Consider the following 21,198-nt stretch of genomic DNA (forward strand, 5'->3'; position numbering starts at 1 on the left):
AGTTTCGCTGCAAAGAAATAAGTTTTGAACTTTGACACTATTATCTCAAGTTGTTTTGTACATAACAGAGTAATAATGATTGATAACGAGGAGATACCTACTGGCGCTGCGCTGTGATGCTGCTCAAAGGTCTGGTACAGTTATAAATTATTTACAGATTAATTCACCAGGAGTTGAGAGAGAGATGTGTCTAATTTATTTCGACACATCACCGCAAGCTTCGCCATGCTTTACTATTTATTCTATTGTAAAAATATTTATTATCTGTATGGAGGAAAAAGTAGGTACAGTTACCTACAATAATACGTTACACAAGGAAGGCCGTTTTCAAATAGTGAATAGATTCAGGCGTTACTTTGCGGAAATCCATATCGAAAAGATAACGTGCTAGTCAATCAGTGCTAACCCGTTATACTTACCTACTTGCGTATTTTTTACATGCAATGAATGTTCCCACCCTCCCACCGTGTAAAAATAAATACTTACGCAAATAAATATAACAAACCACCAAAGTATTGTTCTTCAAAGTACAACACTTTGTACGAGTGTTGTTCTTTTGACTAGCGCGTTATCTTTTCGCGGATTAGCATAGTAATATTTTGGTTTAACAAGGAAGGCCGCAATAATATCTGAGTATCTGACACGATTTTTTGGTCCAAGGAATGGATTCAAAGGCCTCTGTCATACAATTATTAGCGTAAGTATTGTAATAAAGTATGTTCAGTATTTTCTCATTATTTCAAAAGGTGCAAATTTTTATGAAGATTTACAAAGATTTTACCACATAGGTAATAGGTACTGATCTCATCCAAAAGTAAATAAAACACACATTTGTTGGTGAAAGTTATATTTACGTGATAAAACATATCACAAGATGAGGCACTTGACGGTATTCACACTACGCCCGTATTTACAAACTATACCATTTAAAAACAAACTTAAGACAGCTTTTAAGTATTTAATTCTTAATTTTGTCGTCGTCGGTCCGAATAAAAAAATCGCTATGTGAATTTTTTAACACAACGAAATTAAATGCCTTGTTTTCCGTTGAAGGTGATGGCGATTTATTGTAGAGTGGATTACCGCAAAAAATCCGCTGTGTGTCATCTCTCGTGCTACGTTACTTTGGCAATAAATCGCTATGTGTAAACTTCACACATGACGATTTTAAGTGAACCAAATTTAATTCGTATGTAGCAAAATTCTGGTTAAAATAACTAATATCGTAAAAAATTACAAAACAAACTGTTTATTTTCTTCATAAGTAATCATGTAAAAACCATTGATCTATTACAAAAAAAAATACAGGTGCAACAAATATATTACAAACGGGAAAATAAACAGTTTTTATGTCTCCTGAAAAGTAGCTTAAAAATACATGGCGATTTTTTTACTCACACCGACGATATGAGAGATCGCCCTTTAGCGATAAGACCGCCTGTTGTTACCTCTGTCTTCATATATTATGTGTGTCTCTCTGTAAATGTTTTTTGAGGTTGTGAAATAAAGTGGTTTTGTATTGTATTGTATGTTTCTGCTGCTGACTGTTGTTAAACTTATTTCAATTTCTTACTTTGATGATAATTATTTGTGCCTGAGAAAACGTCAATGACTTATCGCAAAATAAATAGACACTGACCACGCTATCTTTGCACAAACTTGGCAGTAACAATGCACACACATCCCTGCAAGCTTGACATGGCACTTGCTATAAAAACCTAGCGTGGCCCGACTCTACATGTGACGTTGTCAACCTAAAAGAACCACAATGTCCACATTATTAGATATATCGATGTTTCATTTTGTCAAGTATTATTTTTGCCAGAAAAATTGTGGTCTAATCATAGCCCTTTTATCCGAGCGCGGCGTAAAATATTCACACATAAATTACACATCTATTTACACTGTTGCTTATAATTTCGATAACGACAGCGGCACACTGTTGTGGACCTTATCTAGTTGCGATAAGGTTGTATCTGCAGTGACGTGATATAGTAAAACGGTAAGTACGCATATTTAACTCGTGGAGGTCGTGCGATTATAACTTACATAACTTAAAAGTCTTTAGTGCGATTATTGTGTGTCGAAAACAAACATGTTACGTATTTAGGATACACGCAATCAATTACTGTATTTTTTGTGTATGTATAATATATACAAACTAAATGTTTTTCAAAGTTGGTAAGGTAGCCTAATATGTATATACTATATCACCCGGGACATCAAAACAAGTAGATTTATCTTACTCATCATAATCCACTCAGTAGTTTCAGCAGTTGGGGAGACTTGATCGCCTCAACTAGTGGCTCTGTCAGCTGTTCACCTCACGATAAGCTTCATAGGCTTAAAAACAGAAAAAATTAAAAATACTTACTTCGTTGAGTCATTATCACAGCGAACTCACAATTGCGAAGTATATTTTATGCCAAACTCCGTCATTTTGAACATTTTCCATAAAACGAAACGACAGAAAAATTCTGAATGCCGAACCTGTTCACAAAACTTCACGTGAATCGGTTGAGAAATGTGACCTGCGCTGCAGAGGAGAACATCCGGACATACTAAAGCATTTTGCCCAACCTTCACTAACGCTCGATGAATTATATAACCGTAATTTATTAGTCAATAAATTAAAAATAACTGTCCTAAAAGAACCAATCGCTATGTTCTGATTTTGACAACGTAATATAGAGTTAGTTTTGCTATTTACGATCTGTTTTAAATAAATATAACTTTATAATTTATGCGACCAATTCTCCCCTAGGACCAAGTCTCCCCAGTCTACCCTACGGTGGATCACACAACATAAGCATACACAGTACAATAATACATGCATACATTCAATGTACATACATACATACCAGTGGCGGCGCGTCTAGATTGTTCGTAGGCAAGCCGTAGCTGAGTTGCCCTTCCTTTTCTTCATAAGTTTAAAGAAACTAGCCCAAGAGCTTGAATCTCAGACAAGCCGATGGGAATCGGGTTCTATGGACGCTCCGCCACTGATACATACATACATACAATGGATAAAACTTCTAAATAAAAGGCATGTTGTACAATAAAAATTACAGTAAAAGGAAAGGTACCACAAACCGTAAAACCATAATTCATTTGTCTAAAATAAAAATGCTACATGAACAGCAAGAGAAGTGTAACATCACTTTTGGTGGTAAATAATTCATTAGGCCCTTTCCTGACTTGTCCTTAGAACGCAGCAGTTTCTTATTACCAATTCAGGAAAGTCCATAAACACCTAATTAGCAAAATCTTAAAATAATTTACATTCTTTATATTTGTATTTAGCTGCTCCTGGATTGGGCCCTTAATTATATCACACATAAAAATAGTAATATCACAATTATTTTTTACAGTATTTACAAAACGATATTCAATTTTAGTTGTTATTATCATTCATTCATCAATTTATATTCAAACATGTAGTTTTACGTGTCTAGTTATTTTTCTTATCATGTGAAAACAGTCGCAAACGATAAAACCAGACTAGGGTCCACTTTTGGACCGTAAGCTATTTTTTCATCTTATCTAAATCTAACAAACGGTTGCGATCATTAACAAACCTACAGACTCAACAATCTTGCTTGAACCGAGCAAATTCAATTGTTGAAATAAAATAAAACTAATTTAACGAATAAAAGTGCGCAATAATTATTAATTCCCGTGTACCACCACAAACATAAACAAGACTGTTATCTTTTTTATTTTGTGATTGCCTTTGGTTACGCCAATAAATTGGCCTGTCTGTAGATTCCAGAGTTTATGGGTACTTTTATCTAAGTTGGTACAATCAGCAGCAGAAGTTGCCAAGCCGGCGAGGTGTTCAAAATTACCTTGACGCACTCTTATTCTCGCGTCAAGATCATTTTGAACACCTCGCCCGCTTAGCAACTATTGCTGCTGACTGTACCTCAAGGAACATTGTCAGGATTGTGTCAACACATATCGAAAATATTAAAATTTTCATTAAACTTTCATTCCGTGTAAAAAGGGTTTATTAACTCTATATTATTTGTAGCGTGCAGTTAAATGAATATAAGATTGATATGCATTGACACACTTACACACTACATCACTGTTAATATTAAATATTATAATAGCCACACACGGCTTTGGAACCATCATACCAAATTAACCACGAAAATATGTGACGTTTTCAAGCAAAAGGTACGACTTTGTCGCTTACCATAAGGACGTAACTTGCTTGTATCTTTATACGAAAAACCTGTCAGAGCGTCCTTATAGCAAGCGACAAATGTGGTACATTTTGCTTGAAAACGACACATAAAAAATTGAGATATAACTGCCACATGGGAGACCCACGCCTAAAATCAATTATATTATTTAATTAAAGGACAAGTTCACATTTTTGGAACACCGGTCCAATCACTCTTAACCAACTGAAGCTTGCCAGATGCGTCTGAATATTTACATTGTTTACCCACCTTATCGGATACATGAAATAGAGGAGCGGAGGAGAAATAGCTGTTTTATATCTTATATAGTTATATCTCAGATAATAGAACGACGGTCAGATTGCTGACTCTACTACAGTCAAGTGTAAAAATATGGGTGCACAAATCATGCTCAAAATGCTCTTAGTCAGTGAATTAAGAACTATGGGACATATTCACATTTATAGACGGTCATTTATAGATCAGTTAGCCGCGACCACGACCAGTGAAACCTGTGTCGAAACGTCGGTAAAGGAAGGTAATAAAATAAATTCGCGATAGACCTGTCTATAAACGTGAGTTAATATGTGTTCAAAATGCGTAAGTTTTAAATATTACATGGGACATATTTTTGTTTTGTTATATTTTTTATAACAAAGTTTATTCAAATTATTAGCAACGTCATTTGTTTCGCGCGCTTTTCAAACTGTAATACCGGCTGAATTTAAATCGGCGATGCCGATATATCGGCCTGCCGATTGTATCGGCCGATATATCGGTATCGTTACATCCCTATTTTTGAGTAAGTTGTCTACGTCCATATTTTTACACTTAACTGTACAATGTGTCAAGCAAAGAGAATTGATTTTAATAGAGTGGTAAACTGTAAGAAAAAAACGTCCCCTTAGTTTAGCATCCATAGATGGCGCTGTACTGCGCCATATGTTTTGCGGTCACACTGAATTGCCAAACTTTTGACAATCAGAGTTACCTACCACAAAATGTATGGAGCTGTACAGCGCCATCTAGTTTACCTGTCAAATTCGAAGCACGAAATTGTGTTAGATTTTACCACTTTTACACATGTTAATCAATGTATCTTTGGTGTCTAGTTTTGTTCAGTCAGTCAGCTGGTTATCTTGAACAAATCGCCGTCAGATGGCGTGGCGTGTGGCGTGTGGCGTGTGGCGTGTGGCGTGCGGCGTGTGGCGTGTAGTGTAGTGTGTGTGCTAGATGCAGGTGGTCTTGAGATGCATGGAGAGCAGCCCCTTGGCCACGAAGCCGCGCCCGCACAGCGCGCACACGTAGGGCCGCGCGCCGCTGTCGACAACACGTACATTACGCTCGCACTTTGTCTTTATTGTTTTGTTTTGTTATATTGTTGCTAACCAATGATATGGATAATATGTCTGAAATAAAGTTTTCAATTTCAATTCGCGCGTTTGTTCTGCCGTACTCTGGCCTACATCCGAAACGTAAACGTATCATAATAACCAGGTGTGGAGCATCCACGTCCACCGACGACCACGATCCTCAGTCATGAGGGAGCGACCACAGAGAGTGAGAAAAAAAAACTTCTGCCTTCGTACGTACGTTACAGCCCTAGGTCGAAATTTAGGTTTTACAGACCACATCGCTTAGCAAGTGTGATGAAAAAGTACATTACAATCCTAGGTTGAAATTTAGAATTTACGGACCGCATCGTCGGAACGTGTAATAACACCTTTTACGAGCAAGTGCGATGAGAACGATTAGTACGGGTGCAGCCGAGCGTGAAGCGTGGTCTCTTACCTGTGGTACCGCTCGTGTATGACCAGTGTGGAGCGCTGGCTGAACGCCTTCCCGCAGTGGCTGCACACGTGGGGCTTCTCCCCGGAGTGCACGCGCTCGTGTAGTGTCAAGTTGCATTTCTTCACGAATCCCTGCAACGAGAAATGATGCATTTTATAAAACGCCAGTGTTTGGTTTTATAGAATGAAATTTCATTCATTCACATTCTAGACTTTTCGTTAGTTGTTGAAAATTTATTTATTCTTTTTATAATTAGGTCTTTTTATAGGTAAGTTTACTTTTATTTTAGGATTAACTTTAACTTATTTTTAATTTTAGTTAATTTAATAAGTTAGTTTGTATTTATCTTATTTATAGAATTGTTATATATGGTGACAGTTAGTATTTACTTTGCCGTATGTTTCACACATATTAGGTTTACAAGAATCTGTGTTGAACAACTCATTGCTCTAGCTTCAATAACCACGGAGAAAAACGTGGAGTACGTTTGTATGGAGGAATGACCACTCCTGTTGGCTCTTAATAGTAGGAGATCCGAGATATATGGTCGACCTTCACCAATACGTCTGACGGATGAAACTATAAAATATGTTCCAGAACATACATAAATAGGGTTGCCTAAAGAAATATGGTCAAGGCTGTTATTAATACATTTTTGAAAAAAAAATTTTTTTCGTCAAATTTCATCAATTTGTCTGACGAACGAAATAAGTTTCAATGGAAAGTATACAACTTGTACAACATGAATCAACTAGGTTGCCTATCTTTTTCCGGACACTATTATGTGTACTAAAATAAACTTGATTAGTTAAGCCGTTTATGAGTTATCGCTAAAAGTCTTCCCTTCTTATTTTATAAGCCTGGCAACCCTTATATGTGACCGGATTTTCGCAGGCAACCTTATACCGTTGTATTTGCAATAAAATTACCATCATTTTGATGTATAGTTCAAGCGTCAGACAGATGAGTGAAATTATCTATCTCTCTCTCTATCAATGTAAATTCATATAGATTAGCGTAAGAATAATTTATACTATCATTTATCATTATGAAATAAATAAACTAAACTAACTAAACTATCGATATAAAATTACCTCTTTTAAACATGGCAACCACATAATAGTGACCGGAAAAAGATAGGCAACCTAGTTGATTCATGTTGTACAAGTTGTATACTTTCCATTGAAACTTATTTCGTTCGTACGAAAAAAATTTTTTTTGTGTGTGTAAATGTCTTCGTAAAGAGATGCGCGAACTCTCATACAGATGTAGGGCATAATTGTTTTTCATCGTATTTTTTCGGAAACGTTCGTATTCGTCATGCTACTTCAGTCGACATCAGTAATTTTTGTACCGAGACTGACCGAAATACCACAACACGTTCGTACGTTTCTGTGAAAATATGATGGAAAAATAATTACGCACTACATCCGTACATAGAAGTTTAAGCTCACCTTTCCACAGGTCCCGCACACATTCGGCTTATAACCGGCGTGTATCCGTAGATGGAACTTGAGATGCTCCCTCGAGGAGAGCGCCTTCCCGCACACCGAGCACAGGAAGTTCCTCTCCCCGCTGTGGGCCCGGAGGTGTCTCCGCAGCGAGTTGAGGTGCGCGAACTCTCTTGCGCAGGTGGCGCAGCGCAGCGCCAGCGCGCGCGCCGCCGCCTCCGGATGCGCGCGCGTGCGGTGCGCCAGCAGGTACCTGACCATATTTATATTAAAAACTTATAGTAGGAGATCCCACATATATGGTCGACCTTCACCAATCTGTCTGACGGATGAAAATATGAAAGAAAATGTGTTCCAGAACATAAATAAATAGGGTTGCCTAAAGAAATATGGTCAAGGCAATTTTTAATAAATTTTTGAAAAACATTTTCTGGAACATATTTTCTTTCATATTTTCATAGTTTCATCCGTCAGACAGATTGGTGAAGGTCGACCATATATGGGATCTCCTACTATTATGCATTAATTATTTAATTACACAAACGGGTCTACCGCGATATAATTTCATTGTTATTTTTTAATTTTCATTGTTTGTACAAAACGCGAGAGTTCCCCGACACAGTTCGCCTCCCTCCTTCAAAATTTTACGCATTTTTTACTAGTCCTTTATCAAATGCTCCAAATATGTATGCACGGACGTACCTCAATTTTGGGAACGAATTAAATTATTTTTCACACCACTGTTCGGAAATGTGGCAATATATGGTCTAAAACCAAGCTGGAAAGTAGGCAATAGCTGTAGCACCTGAACCACCACTACTATAATGTTTCATTGTTATCATCATCTGTCATTGGCGACGGTTCGCTACAGCAATGAGTATCATTTAAAACATAAAAATCAATAAAAGGTCTTTTTTGCGCAACTTTTTCCTTCAAAAATAAAATTAGGTTATTTATAGGGCCATTTCTTGTTTAAAAAAAAAAGAAATGTCAAAACCATTCAGTTCATTTTTTTTAACAATTATCCATTCAGTTCATTTTTTTTTTTTTTTTTTTTTACAATTATGGCCTGGATGCGAGTCCTTTAAGCCACCATTCAGTTCACGCTTAAGGCGTTTTTTACTTTTGTAGCTGTTTGTGTTTTTTTTTAGCAAAAACGCTTCTAAGTTTAGAGTCGGTTTGAAGCAAATAACAGAAAAACGCCTCTTAAAAGTGATAAAAAAAGTAAAAAAGGCGGGATCGAAAATACTTACTGAATTGGATAGTGTAAATTGTGTTTGACTAAAACATACAAGAAACACTTATCTACGCTCGCTATAAAAATGAGTTCTTCTAGTGAAGAAAATAATATTCTTACGCTGTCGCCTACCGAAATTCAAGAGACAGCACAGGCAGAGGCTAGTAATTTGCTACCAGAGAAATCGCGGGCTAGTACTTAAGTAAGTATAGTTATGCAAATGTTTTCTTATTTCCTCGCAGTAGTCGTGAAAAGCACTATGTAATGCCTCGGCCGGAAACGCTAAAGATGGACTCGTATTATTTGAGGGCCTCCACTAACGTGTCGGCCCTCAAACGACTCGTCCATCTTTTAGCGGTTTTCCGTCCTCTCCTACAATGTACTATTGTGTGTTTTTAACTCTCCCTAGAAGGTATCATATATATAAAATTGAAAAACCAGAACGGGATAAAAAACGAGCGAAGAAGAGAGATGGCGCCTTACAAATTTCTAAAAAAGTTTTTGACACATATCTCGAATACAACGCACGTATGCTAAGAAAAAACTGTTTAAATCTATTATCTACATGTGAGAATAAACGTGACGTGAGAATGACGTGATCTGGTATCGGAGGCCAGGTGAGTCCTTTGGATCGTTGCGTCACCTTAGCCGTAGTAATGTTAAGATCCAGAAAGGGAAATGGGGACTACCTACGTTTGTATGAAAAGGCGATTTATGGGTGGTGGTCGTCCATATTCGTGGCTTAAAGCGGAAAATAAGTAATCTAATGAACGTTTTTGCAACTAGGCTTACAACAATAAGTAATAGGTTTTAAATAAATACCTACGTAAGTTATAAGAAATTTTCGAATTAAGTTATCCAAATAACGGCTACCTACTTGACAAATAAGAAATCCTTATCACAGTTATAAACCCTGGCAGGGACACATAATAATGTCGGTATTTAACTAAACATAAGACAAACTCTTTATTTCATTTACGCGAGCGGAGCTGCGGGCCCGTCTAGTATGTATATAAATCGTACCTCATATAGACGAAGCCTTCGGGGCACAGGTCGCACACGAAGCGCTTGCCCGGCGTCTCGCCCTCCGCCTCGCCCTTGTGCGTCAGGCCTAAAATCACACAAACATCCAATTTACCTCAGCTATACCCCGTTTTTTTCAAATTAGAAATTTTATATCCTCAAAAGCAGTGGTAATTAACTTTTTTCCCTAAATGCTATTGCGGTACAATAATATGTAAACATCACTATAATTCAGTGCACAGTTACTCAGATATAATGTGAATAAAAAGTTACCACTACTTTTGAAGTTATACAATTTCTAATTGGAAGAAAATACAGGATATAGTTATTCCATTTTTTATCAATAATTGTCACAACAGTGTAACAACAATGATAAACTGACAATAATATAAGATCTCTAACGATTTTCTTATCACTGTGACAAGAAACGAAATGGTACATAAGTCAAATTCCTTGACTGTACATCGCTATCTCGTTTAGCTGACAAAGTTGGGGACACAATATTTTCTCAAAATTGACATCTTATTGATGACATAAATCAGCGGTCGGCAACTAGCGGCCCGCGGGCCTCATGCGGCCCGCGAACCTCTCACTTGCGGCCCGCGAGCCTCCCTGGCTATTTTGTATGTAATATTGACAAATGACAATGTCTGACAAAGTCATAAATATTAACAAAGTGCGGCCCGCGTCCACTTCGTTAACTGTTATGTGGCCCTTGGCTGCTAAAAGGTTGCCGACCGCTGACATAAATGAATGAATTTTAGCATTTACTAAGCCACTGTTTTCGAGCTTATTTCCGTTCTAGTTACTACAAGATTTTGGTGTTGCCATACAATAAAGATAGGTAAAGTGTTACCATGTTTGAGTATCTGGTGGTGGTCGCGGAAGGTCTTCTCACAGCGCGCACAGCGGTACGGTCGGCGGTCTCTCTCCCAGTGTCGCAGCCAGTGCGCCGCCCACGCGTCCGCCTCCATTATCTGTACAGCGGAACACTAATTGAATTTATTTTAATACTAATTAGGTGTAAATGAAATTAAAGTTAAAAATTTGTTTTAAAACCTAGATTTATGTATCTAAAGCTATAGTGCTTTAGATACATGTTAGCTACTAGGGTTATTATATTAGGGTTATTGAATTTATTTGATAAGTACTAACAAACAGTATAAATATTCTATCCGATGCTTCATATAGTGTTCAAGAAATTATAATTTTAAGTTTATTTTCCCAGAGTTAACCGGGTACGTCCCCAGAGGTGGGGAAAAGAATAAGGACCATTAGTGTTGTAATAGTGTTGGTGTATACCTTGGAGCACCTCGGGCAGCGCAGCGGCCTGCTGCCGGGCGCGGGCGGAGCCGCCGGCGCCGCCTCCCGCCCCGCCGCCGCGCCGTGCTGCCTGCACACACACACCAGGAGACACAAGTCAACTACACCACCCCAACACAGAATACTACTCTCCCTCCTCAGCTTGGATCTCACTTCGACAATATCAAACAATCTGTTACTAATATGCAATAAAAATAAACCTTTATCCTAGACACCCGCCAATTTTCGTATTTCTGAATTTGGTACTGTCGTTTATTTCTATAAAAATTCAAAACTTGACTTTGTACTTGTACAGGTATACGGGGACTTCCCGGCTCACGCTTGACCATTGTCATGTTTCCTAGATGACGACACACCTGCCATCGAGCAGTTTTAACCTTTAGCTGTAATTCATAAAATGAATAGGTATGGTAATCGTGGTACACAATTTTTAATATAAAACATATCCCGAAATCGCGTAGTGATAAAAAAAAATTCTATCTTATTTTCAATTCTATAAACGACTACAAAATTGAACCCACAGTGTACCTAATTATTCAATAAGTATAAATAAACCCAACATTAACAGAGTATACCTAAAGGTGTATTTTTATTTGAGAATGTTAAGCCCGGTTCCAAAGTTAGATAAGTAATTAATTTTGAATATAAAATAACTAAATAAAATAAACTAAAGGTTGAATAAAACACAACAAACCTGTAATGTTGCAGCATCTCCCCGCGACTGCAGCACTGCGCGAAGCAGATGCAGCAGTCGAACTTGTCGTCGTCCGGCTCACGCTTGACCAGAAGATCCCCCGCTATATCCTGCGGCTCCTGTTTCACCACCACCGGCTCGAGGGACAACTCGGGCGGCAGCTGGCCCATCAACAGGTTCCACTCCTGGAGAAAATATCATATTTTATTATAAAAATCACAGAATGTATTATTGCACACAATTTTTTTAGAGCTCCGTAACCATAATCGCAAAAATGAAACCGTGGCCACAAACGAAATGTAGCTAAAATTACTAACCAATTATACCTTGAGGTATGCCCGGTGTCAGTGGCATTCCAGTCCAGTGATCGAATCCAGTGCTAGAATGCTGCTGGAATTATGTGAACCGGCAATGGAATATAATAATTCCAGTCCAGTGCTGGATCAAACATTAAATAGTGAAAACGTATTGTTTTTTCGGCAACAGTCTCCATAAATTCACTGGATGATGAAAATGACTAGAATTAATGTAAACGATTCGATTCAATTCAGTGCTGGATTTGATCACTGGACTGGAATGATACTGGAATATCTGGAATAGATGTGAACGGGGCATTAGTAAGAAATTGTCAGACTTAGGGTCAGTTGCACCAAACTGTTCGTATCGTTAAAGAGTTCGCAAAATTTTTATGTATGGAAAGCTTCATAGTAAAGCTCCGGGGCGCGCCGGGTGACGTTGTCACGTTGATGTCTGTCAAATGTGGTTGGTGCAACTGGCCCTCACAGTCGCGTTTGCCGCTCTCGCATTGCCTTTGAAAACGTCTCTCTGACACTTTGTACAACATCAAATATGTAATAGACTCAAAAGGCCATTGATAATGATACCTTCAGTTGTTTCTTCCGTTTCCGCCCCCGTTTTTCGGCGCCCTGGAGCTCCTGCTTGACTCTCTTCTTCTTCTTCAGGCTGACCAGCGACAGGTCGTCGCTGTTGTCCGAGGGCACGCACGCGCCGTCCTCATACACGTGCTCATCTGCCTCCACCTTCACTTGCGTTTCCAGCTCTGGCTCCTGTTGCAATATCAATATTATAGGAATATCTTAAATCAACCTGGACAAATGGTAAAGCAATATTATGATACCATCGAGCTGATCTGATAATGGAGACAGGTGGTGGCCATAGGAACTCTGTGATAAAACAACGCAAACTAATTGTGTTGGGTTTATCTGAATTGTCTTGATGAGTAATATTTGACAGGTCGAAAGAAAAGTACAGTCAGCGTGTATAAAACGCTTTTATCAAACATGGAATATTTACAAAACACTTGTTTCTGAGACTTTATCTCTATTACAATCAATAATACTTGGACGCATTCAAAGGCTATTTTGACTAGTAGGAAAATACCCTATTATATGATAATATAATATTATAATATTATTATATTATAATATTATTATATTATAATAGGGTATTTTCCTACTAGTCAAATCAGTTACTTTTTTAGAACTGTCAAAACGATTTGCTAATATCATGGTCTAATAAAACATGGTCTTCCATTCCCAGAGTGACACGCGATTACGTCACAATAACATTGCCACTTTATTTCAACATAACATGTTACATGGGTACATTATACCTATGGTTAATAAGTTAAAATATTTCTTTATAATTTTATAATTTTCATTTATATGTATTTTAGCTTAAATTTTACAATAACACGTCAATTTTAATTACTCGTTAGCAATATCTTCCGATTCACGAAAGAAATTTCAGACTTTCGGGTAATTCTGTTTATACTACTGGCAACACAGGATAGCGCTGTGGACATTTGACAATTCGGATCTAGATAACCTCATGCCCTGACCGTCATCCTTGTCGAACGCGTGTTAATTGTTATTTCCTTCTCGCTCAGTGTCAGCAGTCGCAGTGTTTTCCAAACTTTTCACGTCGTAAGCTTGGTAATTAATGTGTAACTGTGAATTAGTTTTTTAAACGTTTGTCTTGTATAGATAAATAAAGTTTAATTTAATACATTAGATTTGTTTTATTTTACTATGTTTCTACATAAATAACTTAAAATTAATGCCGTTAAAATAATTTTCACCGTTGGTTAAAATTCTCCCACATTTCAAAGTTTGAGAACCTGTAAACAGCATGATGACGTAGGCGCGTGTCAGTTAGGTCATACGCGAATCTCGGAATGGAGTACCAGGCGGAGTATATTATTATACCATGGCTAATATGGAATTTATATGAAACATTACATCATGACGTCACGGTCAACTCACCTACTTTTTATACTTCTATCCGATTTATTAAATAGAGCTTGTGTTTAATAATAACTCCTATCTGTGTTTTTCTAATAATTATCTGGTGCTTTATTTCATGCATGGTGTAAAATAATTTATTTTAAATACAGTATAATACCCTATTATAGACCTCACAAAATCTCACTTATCCCCCACGTTGCACAATGTACTATTTGAACTATTTCTTACCTGTGAAACCCTGTGGGGGGAGAGGCTGGCTCTACGTGGAGTCATTAGGTCGTCCACCAGCAGGCTTATCGATAAAGGCGGTCTCTTACCTGTTTGACAGGGGGGTTGGGGGGTGTTCGCGGCGGCGGGGTGAGGGGCTCGGTCTGCGTGGATGCCTCGCAGCGAGAGCTGTCCTTGACGAGCGTCAGGTCGATGTCGTCCACTGGTAGACCAGAAGATTGCAAGATGGCGCGTAGCCTGAAACATGAGTTACATATTTCAAACTTTTATTTATGTAACTTGCATTCGTTTAAAACTGTTTACTTATTGTATTAATCGACGTACTTATACTGTAGGACCCTTGAGAAACAATATTCTGATACGATCAAACGAAAATAACTATGGAGACCTTAAAACAGCATTTCCCAAATTATGGGTTGAGTAGATCGAATATTGAGTGGGCCCTGAAACATAAGACATTCCGACCGATCGGGCTATCTGTGCATTATCAATAATATTTTTTGCCCCCTTTTTAAGACGACCAAGAGGTGGGTCCCGAAATTGGCAGTTTTTAGGGTTCCGTACCCAAAGGGTAAAACGGGACCCTATTACTAAGACTCCGCTGTCCGTCCGTCCGTCCGTCTGTCACCAGGCTGTATCTCACGAATCGTGATAGCTAGACAGATAAAATTTTCACAGATGATGTATTTCTGTTGCCGCTATAACAAATACTAAAAAGTACGGAACACTCGGTGGGCGAGTCCGACTCGCACTTGTCCGGTTTTTGTTAGATAGGTCGGAGCCCAGTCAACTTTGGGACTGGGACTTTGGGCCTTAAAAACAATGTAATTATAGTTAGTTCTAAAGTAAACACGCCCGCCATTAAACTGTATATTGACTTATTGACTATCGGTTGATTAGGCATTATAAATACAGACAATTTACATTCCAGACAGTTACGAGTACCTGCCTACTTACTTACTAGATAATACTAATTTTAAATTATACAATTATTCAAACCTGCCTGCTTATTGTTGAAACCCTCTGTTATTTATCAGTTATATTATAAATAAGCTTGCCTACATGGATGTAAGTAAAAGGAGGTTTGTCTATGATTCTCATCATCGCTATATGTGGATGTTTATGTTTGTTTCTTTATCATGCAACAACAACTTAACTAATTTGGCGTGGAAATTTTCGCATACAGACCGCTTATAATATAACATGGAGTACGATCTTTTTACCCCGGAATGATCAGATGCTTGAGAAAACCTTTTTATAGGTCTCTGGCTAGAGGACAAACAATTCAACTCTTTCAATTAGAGCTTGTTACAATTGGTGAAAAAAAGTTAAAATAAAATAAGTAAATAAAATATTATATGGATAATCTTACTTATGCATGTCAATTGTAATTTTAATTACTTATACTTTCTACTAACACCAGTTAGTTACTAGTTACTACTAACATAATATGGTTATGGATGTATTTGTATCCGAAATAAATGCTTTCTTTTCATTCCATTTCTTACAAATGAACGTAGTCCCACTGTAAGCTCAATAAGGCTTGTGTTTTGGGGACTAGAAGACGATATATGTATATGTATAATATACAGATGTAGTGCATAATTGTTTTCCATCGTTTTTTCTCGGAAACATTCGTATTTGTCATGCTACTTCAGCCAACCTCAGTACTTTTTGTACCAATACTCATATGTTTACATGAAAATACAATGGAAAATAATTATGCACTACACTATATATATAGATACATATAAATACTTATATATGCAGACAAATATGCATTTGTGATAAACACACAAATAAATGCCCTTACCAGGATTCGAACACACGACCTCCTGCTTCATAGGTTGATTTAAAAAAAGTTCAGTTGACAATAAAAGCATGTATCAAATATTTTTTTATCATAACTTGTTTATGAAAAATAATTACTGAAAATTAATAAAAAAAATTGAAATGGTGTTAAGTAAATTTTACATAAAATGGACAGTTAAAGGCACTATCAAGAGTAATCTAGGTAACATATTACATTCTTCACAGAAACATGTTATGAATTTTCATAATGACTATAATGAGAACAGTTATAATAATGGCAAGATCAATAACTATAAATATCATATCATATCATATCATATCATTTATTCCATATAATGAGACATACAGACTAAAACAGTAGTGTAGGCTAATAAGTTTAAATTTAAATATGATAGCGACAGTTTTACTGCTGTATTTATAATTTTAGCCAGAGGTTCTCGAAGGACATAAAGTTGTTATCTCAGTACATAAGGAACTCCATTCTACAAGGAGTTGCAATAAAACAGAAATGAAAGAAACAAAAAAACATATTGAGAACCGCTGGTAAGCTATGAATGGACTACTTTTAGTCTTGGCCTTTTTTTTTCAATTGCAAATATTTCAAAAAAATATATGGGACAATATTACACTAACCAAACTACTCCCACAGTTAACTCAATAAGGCTTGTGTTGTTGGTAGGTACATAATATACAGAACTCATCTATAAGTCAGGAACAAATATGTATGCCCGCCAGACAAATAAATTCTCTTACCAGAATTCAGACGTAGGAACTCCAGCTTATGCAACTATGCTACAAGTGTTAAAATAATGTTTTTAGGTTTCATGCTCTCAAATCATTCAATTAAAATTACTTAAACCTTAAGACCAATAAATTAATATTCTTAATGCAGTTTGGATAATAGAAAAGCTGGCTTTGATGCAGAAAGCCATTTAATTCTACAAAAAATATGAGGTATGTGTCAGATAAGGAACTGACCCAACATTAAGATACTAGTTCCAGAGGGATATGGCTGTACCTAAAGAATGACAGTAATAAATGAGCATTCTGTAGCAGAACTGCACTTACCTATGCTGCACCTCGATGGTTTCATTGCAGAACTGGTACAGGTCGTTGACCCTGCAGCTGCAGCGGTCGCACACGCGCTGCGGCAACCGGTCGCTCCGCACCACCTGCACATCACAGCTCACAGGTTAAACATTAACATACACATAAAAATAACACGAACCGACCCAAACTATTTACCTTTATCGGCAAGAAAAGAGACATTTTTAAGTACAAAGCGTTCTCTTCGTCAAATAAATGATTGTTTACGAATTTTGTAGAGCAACATAATCTACATATTTCGTCCATTGTTTAATATAAAAATATAAACGGCTCGCAATGTTTATTCCTTCGAAAAGAAAGTGACAGATTGTCTTGCACGGCCATTTGTCAAATATTGACCTTCAAAGGCCGATGTTGCCATCGTACGTAGGAGTATTAATCGAGACCCACACTTCTAACGAGCGTACCTATTCATATTTTATTGATGCTATAGTTAGATATATAAAGTAGAGATGGCGGCGCGACGATGGGACGCTGCGCCAAACTTTTGATTAATGAACAGAATGTTTGTGAAGTTCAACTTGGATAACAAAATGTTCAAGACATTATTTCTGTTTTCGCTTATAAATCTAACACAAATAAATTTCAAACTTATTTAGAACAAGATAATATATGAATATCGAACCAGAGATAATTATAATATAAAATGAATTAGAAGTCTTAAATAAAGTTAAACACATGTTTGATGGTTTAATATATATTTTTTTGCTAACCCGAAATAAATACTTATAAATTTCAAACTTTTTAAAATCAGTTCAATGCTACTTATTCTCTGTATCTTAAATTTTCAGGTAGTTATAACATTTATTGATTAACCAACCAAATACAAAACCAACTGGATCTGTCACTGAACGACACTGACTTTAACCTACATTATTTGATCATGTAATATTGTTTTCATCTACCCTCAACTGGCTTAAGAAGCCATTTGAGAGTAGATTTTGTTTACTTTTTTTTTAAATACCTAAAGTTACAGACTTATATCGATAAAGATATAAACTAATGTCTTATTTATAATTATAAGTTGTGACCTCTGTAATTTATCATTACCAATAAAGGCTGTCTATGTCTTTAGATCACGATGTATGATATAATGAAGAAGAGATAGAGTTAGACCAAGAAAAGTCTGCAGCGATTTTGATAGCCCGTGCAGTGCAAGTGTTATTTTAAACGTCGAATTAGGTGTTTATTTACTAATGTTACTATACTACATAATCATGTTAGTAATGTTGTATGTAAATACATTTATTTCATTTGGTTTACGGTTTGTGTATTAACATATACGGTTACCATACCATCGAACATCTTTTTTTGTTTTATATTTATTGAATGTGTTCGTTTTCGCATCAAACTGAGTACTTAAAGGTAGATTAGATAAGATTATTTTTTATCATCTGTATTACAATACATAGGTATTCCTATGCGTGATAAGTAGGTATATGTTCAGTAACAAAAAAAATGTGTCTTATTTTTTTCCCAAATGAAGACAAAGCTGTCTAAAATTTGTAGAAGCGTTTAGATCGTTAGTTACAGCGTTCTAGAAGTCATAATTTTATTCCAAAGCACCAGAGTAAATTTAGTACTTTAATTAACTGTTGCGGCACTTGCGGCTTAAAATTGGTAAAAATAAACCTATAAATTACTTAATTCATCATCATCATCATCACCACCACCATCATTATGGTTATTATTAATTTAGCCTTCACATGGACCTGTGCAATAATTATTAGAACAAAGTAGGTACTATGGTGTAAGTTCTTGAAGCAAGCATTTTGCACGATAGTAGGCGATAAAGGCGTCGACTACCACTTATCTTTATCTTTATCGTGCGCCTTCAACAAATAAAGTGTAAAACGAGATAAGGGCAAGGTACCTCTGTGACTGATGTGGTGATGTGATACCAACGCTCGATTCTCATAATTCTAGCCACCTACATATTCGAAATATCGATAAAAGAAAATTAGAATATGGACCAATTTTTTTTGGTGTTCATAGTTAAGGGGCCCAAGTTCGCCGGACGATATCAGCCTGATGTCAGTTGTTCGGAACTGTCACCTTTTGCGTTCAACTCACAGGCTGATGTGATGAGACTGATATCGTCCGGCGAACTGGTAATCTGTCTCTGGGCCCCATTACACCTATTTCTAGAAAGTTTGTAATCAATGTATGAAATGTATTTGTATTGTAATATTTACACCATCCATTCATTTCAGACTAGGCCGGTGACGTTGCACTAACTTACAAATCTGGAAAATGACTTAAGACATGGAAACTGATTATGGCAACATAGTATATATTAAGCTATATTACCATACCATTTACTTATATACTTACCTATGTACATATATAGCAAACTTAGATTATTATAAGTGCACCAACGCAGTTACGTCGGCTGTTTTATTTGCTTTCATGGAACTACTTATCGAAAAAGACAGCAGGTACCTAGTAATTAATTTAGAAAAAACATAGGTAAGTATACCTACATATAGTATTAAAGAGTTTTACTTTAGTATTATTTCATAAATTTAGTATAACTTTGAGCGTGATGACTCGGACTCAAAAATTACAAAGTTACAATTATTTACGTGACTTCACATCTTTCTTAATCACATTTTGACATAAATTCGTCTAAATTGAATAAATATTTCTCTTGGATATTCGAGCGACAGCGAGGCAGATAACGTTTTTAGGGTTCCGTACCCAAAGGGTAAAACGGGACCCTATTACTAAGACTCCGCTGTCCGTCTGTCCGTCCGTCTGTCTGTCACCAGGCTGTATCTCACGAACAACCGTGATAGCTAGACAGTTGAAATTTTCACAGATGATGTATTTCTGTTGCCGCTATAACAACAAATACTAAAAACAGAATAAAATAAAGATTTAAGTGGGGCTCCCATACAACAAACGTGATTTTTGACCGAAGTTAATTTAAGCAACGTCGGGCGGGGTCAGCAACGTCAGTACTTGGATGGGTGACCGTTTTTATAGATAATGGTACGGAACCCTTCGTTTGCGAGTCCGACTCGCACTTGGCCGGTTTTTTTTTTATGTTGGCGGTAGTGCCTCTAGGTGTCAGTTCAGTCCAGTTATTCAGGATATTATTAAGCTCGAACCGGGTGATTTTTCAATAATATGGAAATCTGCAGCTGTAGAAAAAGAGACGAAGACGATGATAATTTTGTTTGTTAATTAGGTGAACTGGCTTGTAAGTGAAGGTACAGTCACGCTCCGTGATTGTTATGTCATTTAGAGTTCTAGCTAAATTGAAAATTCCATAGCGTAAGTATTGAACAACCAATTTAGCTAGGACCCTAAATGGCTCAACAATCGCGGAGCGTGATATGTGATGGTACCTTCAGAAAGTGCCTTTGTTCATGTTTTATAATTAATACTTTTTAGGTGCTTATACTTATCTTAGTTTATGTTGGTTAAGTAGTAATACTAGTAATGTTATGACTATTTTGAACACACACGAATGTTGTATCGCATGTAAGAACATACTATAACACAACACATATTACTATGTAGAGTCTGTGCGGAAAGAGAAGAGAAATATATGGGATATAAGACATTCTACTCTTCTCTTTCCGCACGGACTCTAAGCATGTATGTTCACATAATTTTAATCAAAATAGGCTGGTCCATATGTCTGATCTGATTAGAAAAAAAACCAAAGTACTTGGTTTAATTTAAAATAAATCTTTATTACAACAAACCACCAAACAATGTCATTCGAATCCAATATTGTGATAAAATATCAAGACCTGTTCATATGATAAGGAAACTGAAATATAGGTTCAGGTGTGGCGGTATCACTGATAGCGCAGGTCATCGATACTGCAGCCGCACCTACTCCTGATATTTCGTGGGTTTAGGCGGTGATTCATTTTAAAACATATATTATTATTCTCTTTATTTATTTCTCATCTTAAGTTAGGTTATTTATAATATGAATATAAAAGTAAAATATAAAAACACTTACAAAACAATAAAAATTAACATAAACACATTATAAAAAACCTAACCCAGGGTGCCGCCAGCAGCGGGGCAAGGCCCAAGCTACCGGTGGTCAGGG

General features: G+C 36.7%; 1 protein-coding gene across 1 annotated transcript; it reads right to left on the minus strand.

The window, feature by feature from the left end:
• Positions 1-3,931: 3,931 nt before the first annotated feature.
• On the minus strand, positions 3,932-17,696 carry LOC134801649 (zinc finger protein 484-like). Its single transcript, XM_063774267.1, has 11 exons — positions 17,262-17,696; positions 17,085-17,188; positions 14,294-14,441; positions 12,594-12,776; positions 11,710-11,894; positions 10,995-11,085; positions 10,549-10,669; positions 9,693-9,780; positions 7,436-7,685; positions 5,982-6,112; positions 3,932-5,510 (listed from the first exon to the last, which is right to left on the minus strand). Exons 1-11 carry the CDS (start codon positions 17,367-17,369, stop codon positions 5,420-5,422), a joined length of 1,500 nt encoding a protein of 499 aa, XP_063630337.1. The 5' UTR covers positions 17,370-17,696; the 3' UTR covers positions 3,932-5,419.
• Between the last annotated feature and the right edge of the window lie 3,502 nt (positions 17,697-21,198).

Source organism: Cydia splendana, chromosome 22 (genome assembly GCF_910591565.1).
Source record: "Cydia splendana chromosome 22, ilCydSple1.2, whole genome shotgun sequence".
Classification (NCBI taxonomy): Eukaryota; Metazoa; Arthropoda; class Insecta; order Lepidoptera; family Tortricidae; genus Cydia; species Cydia splendana.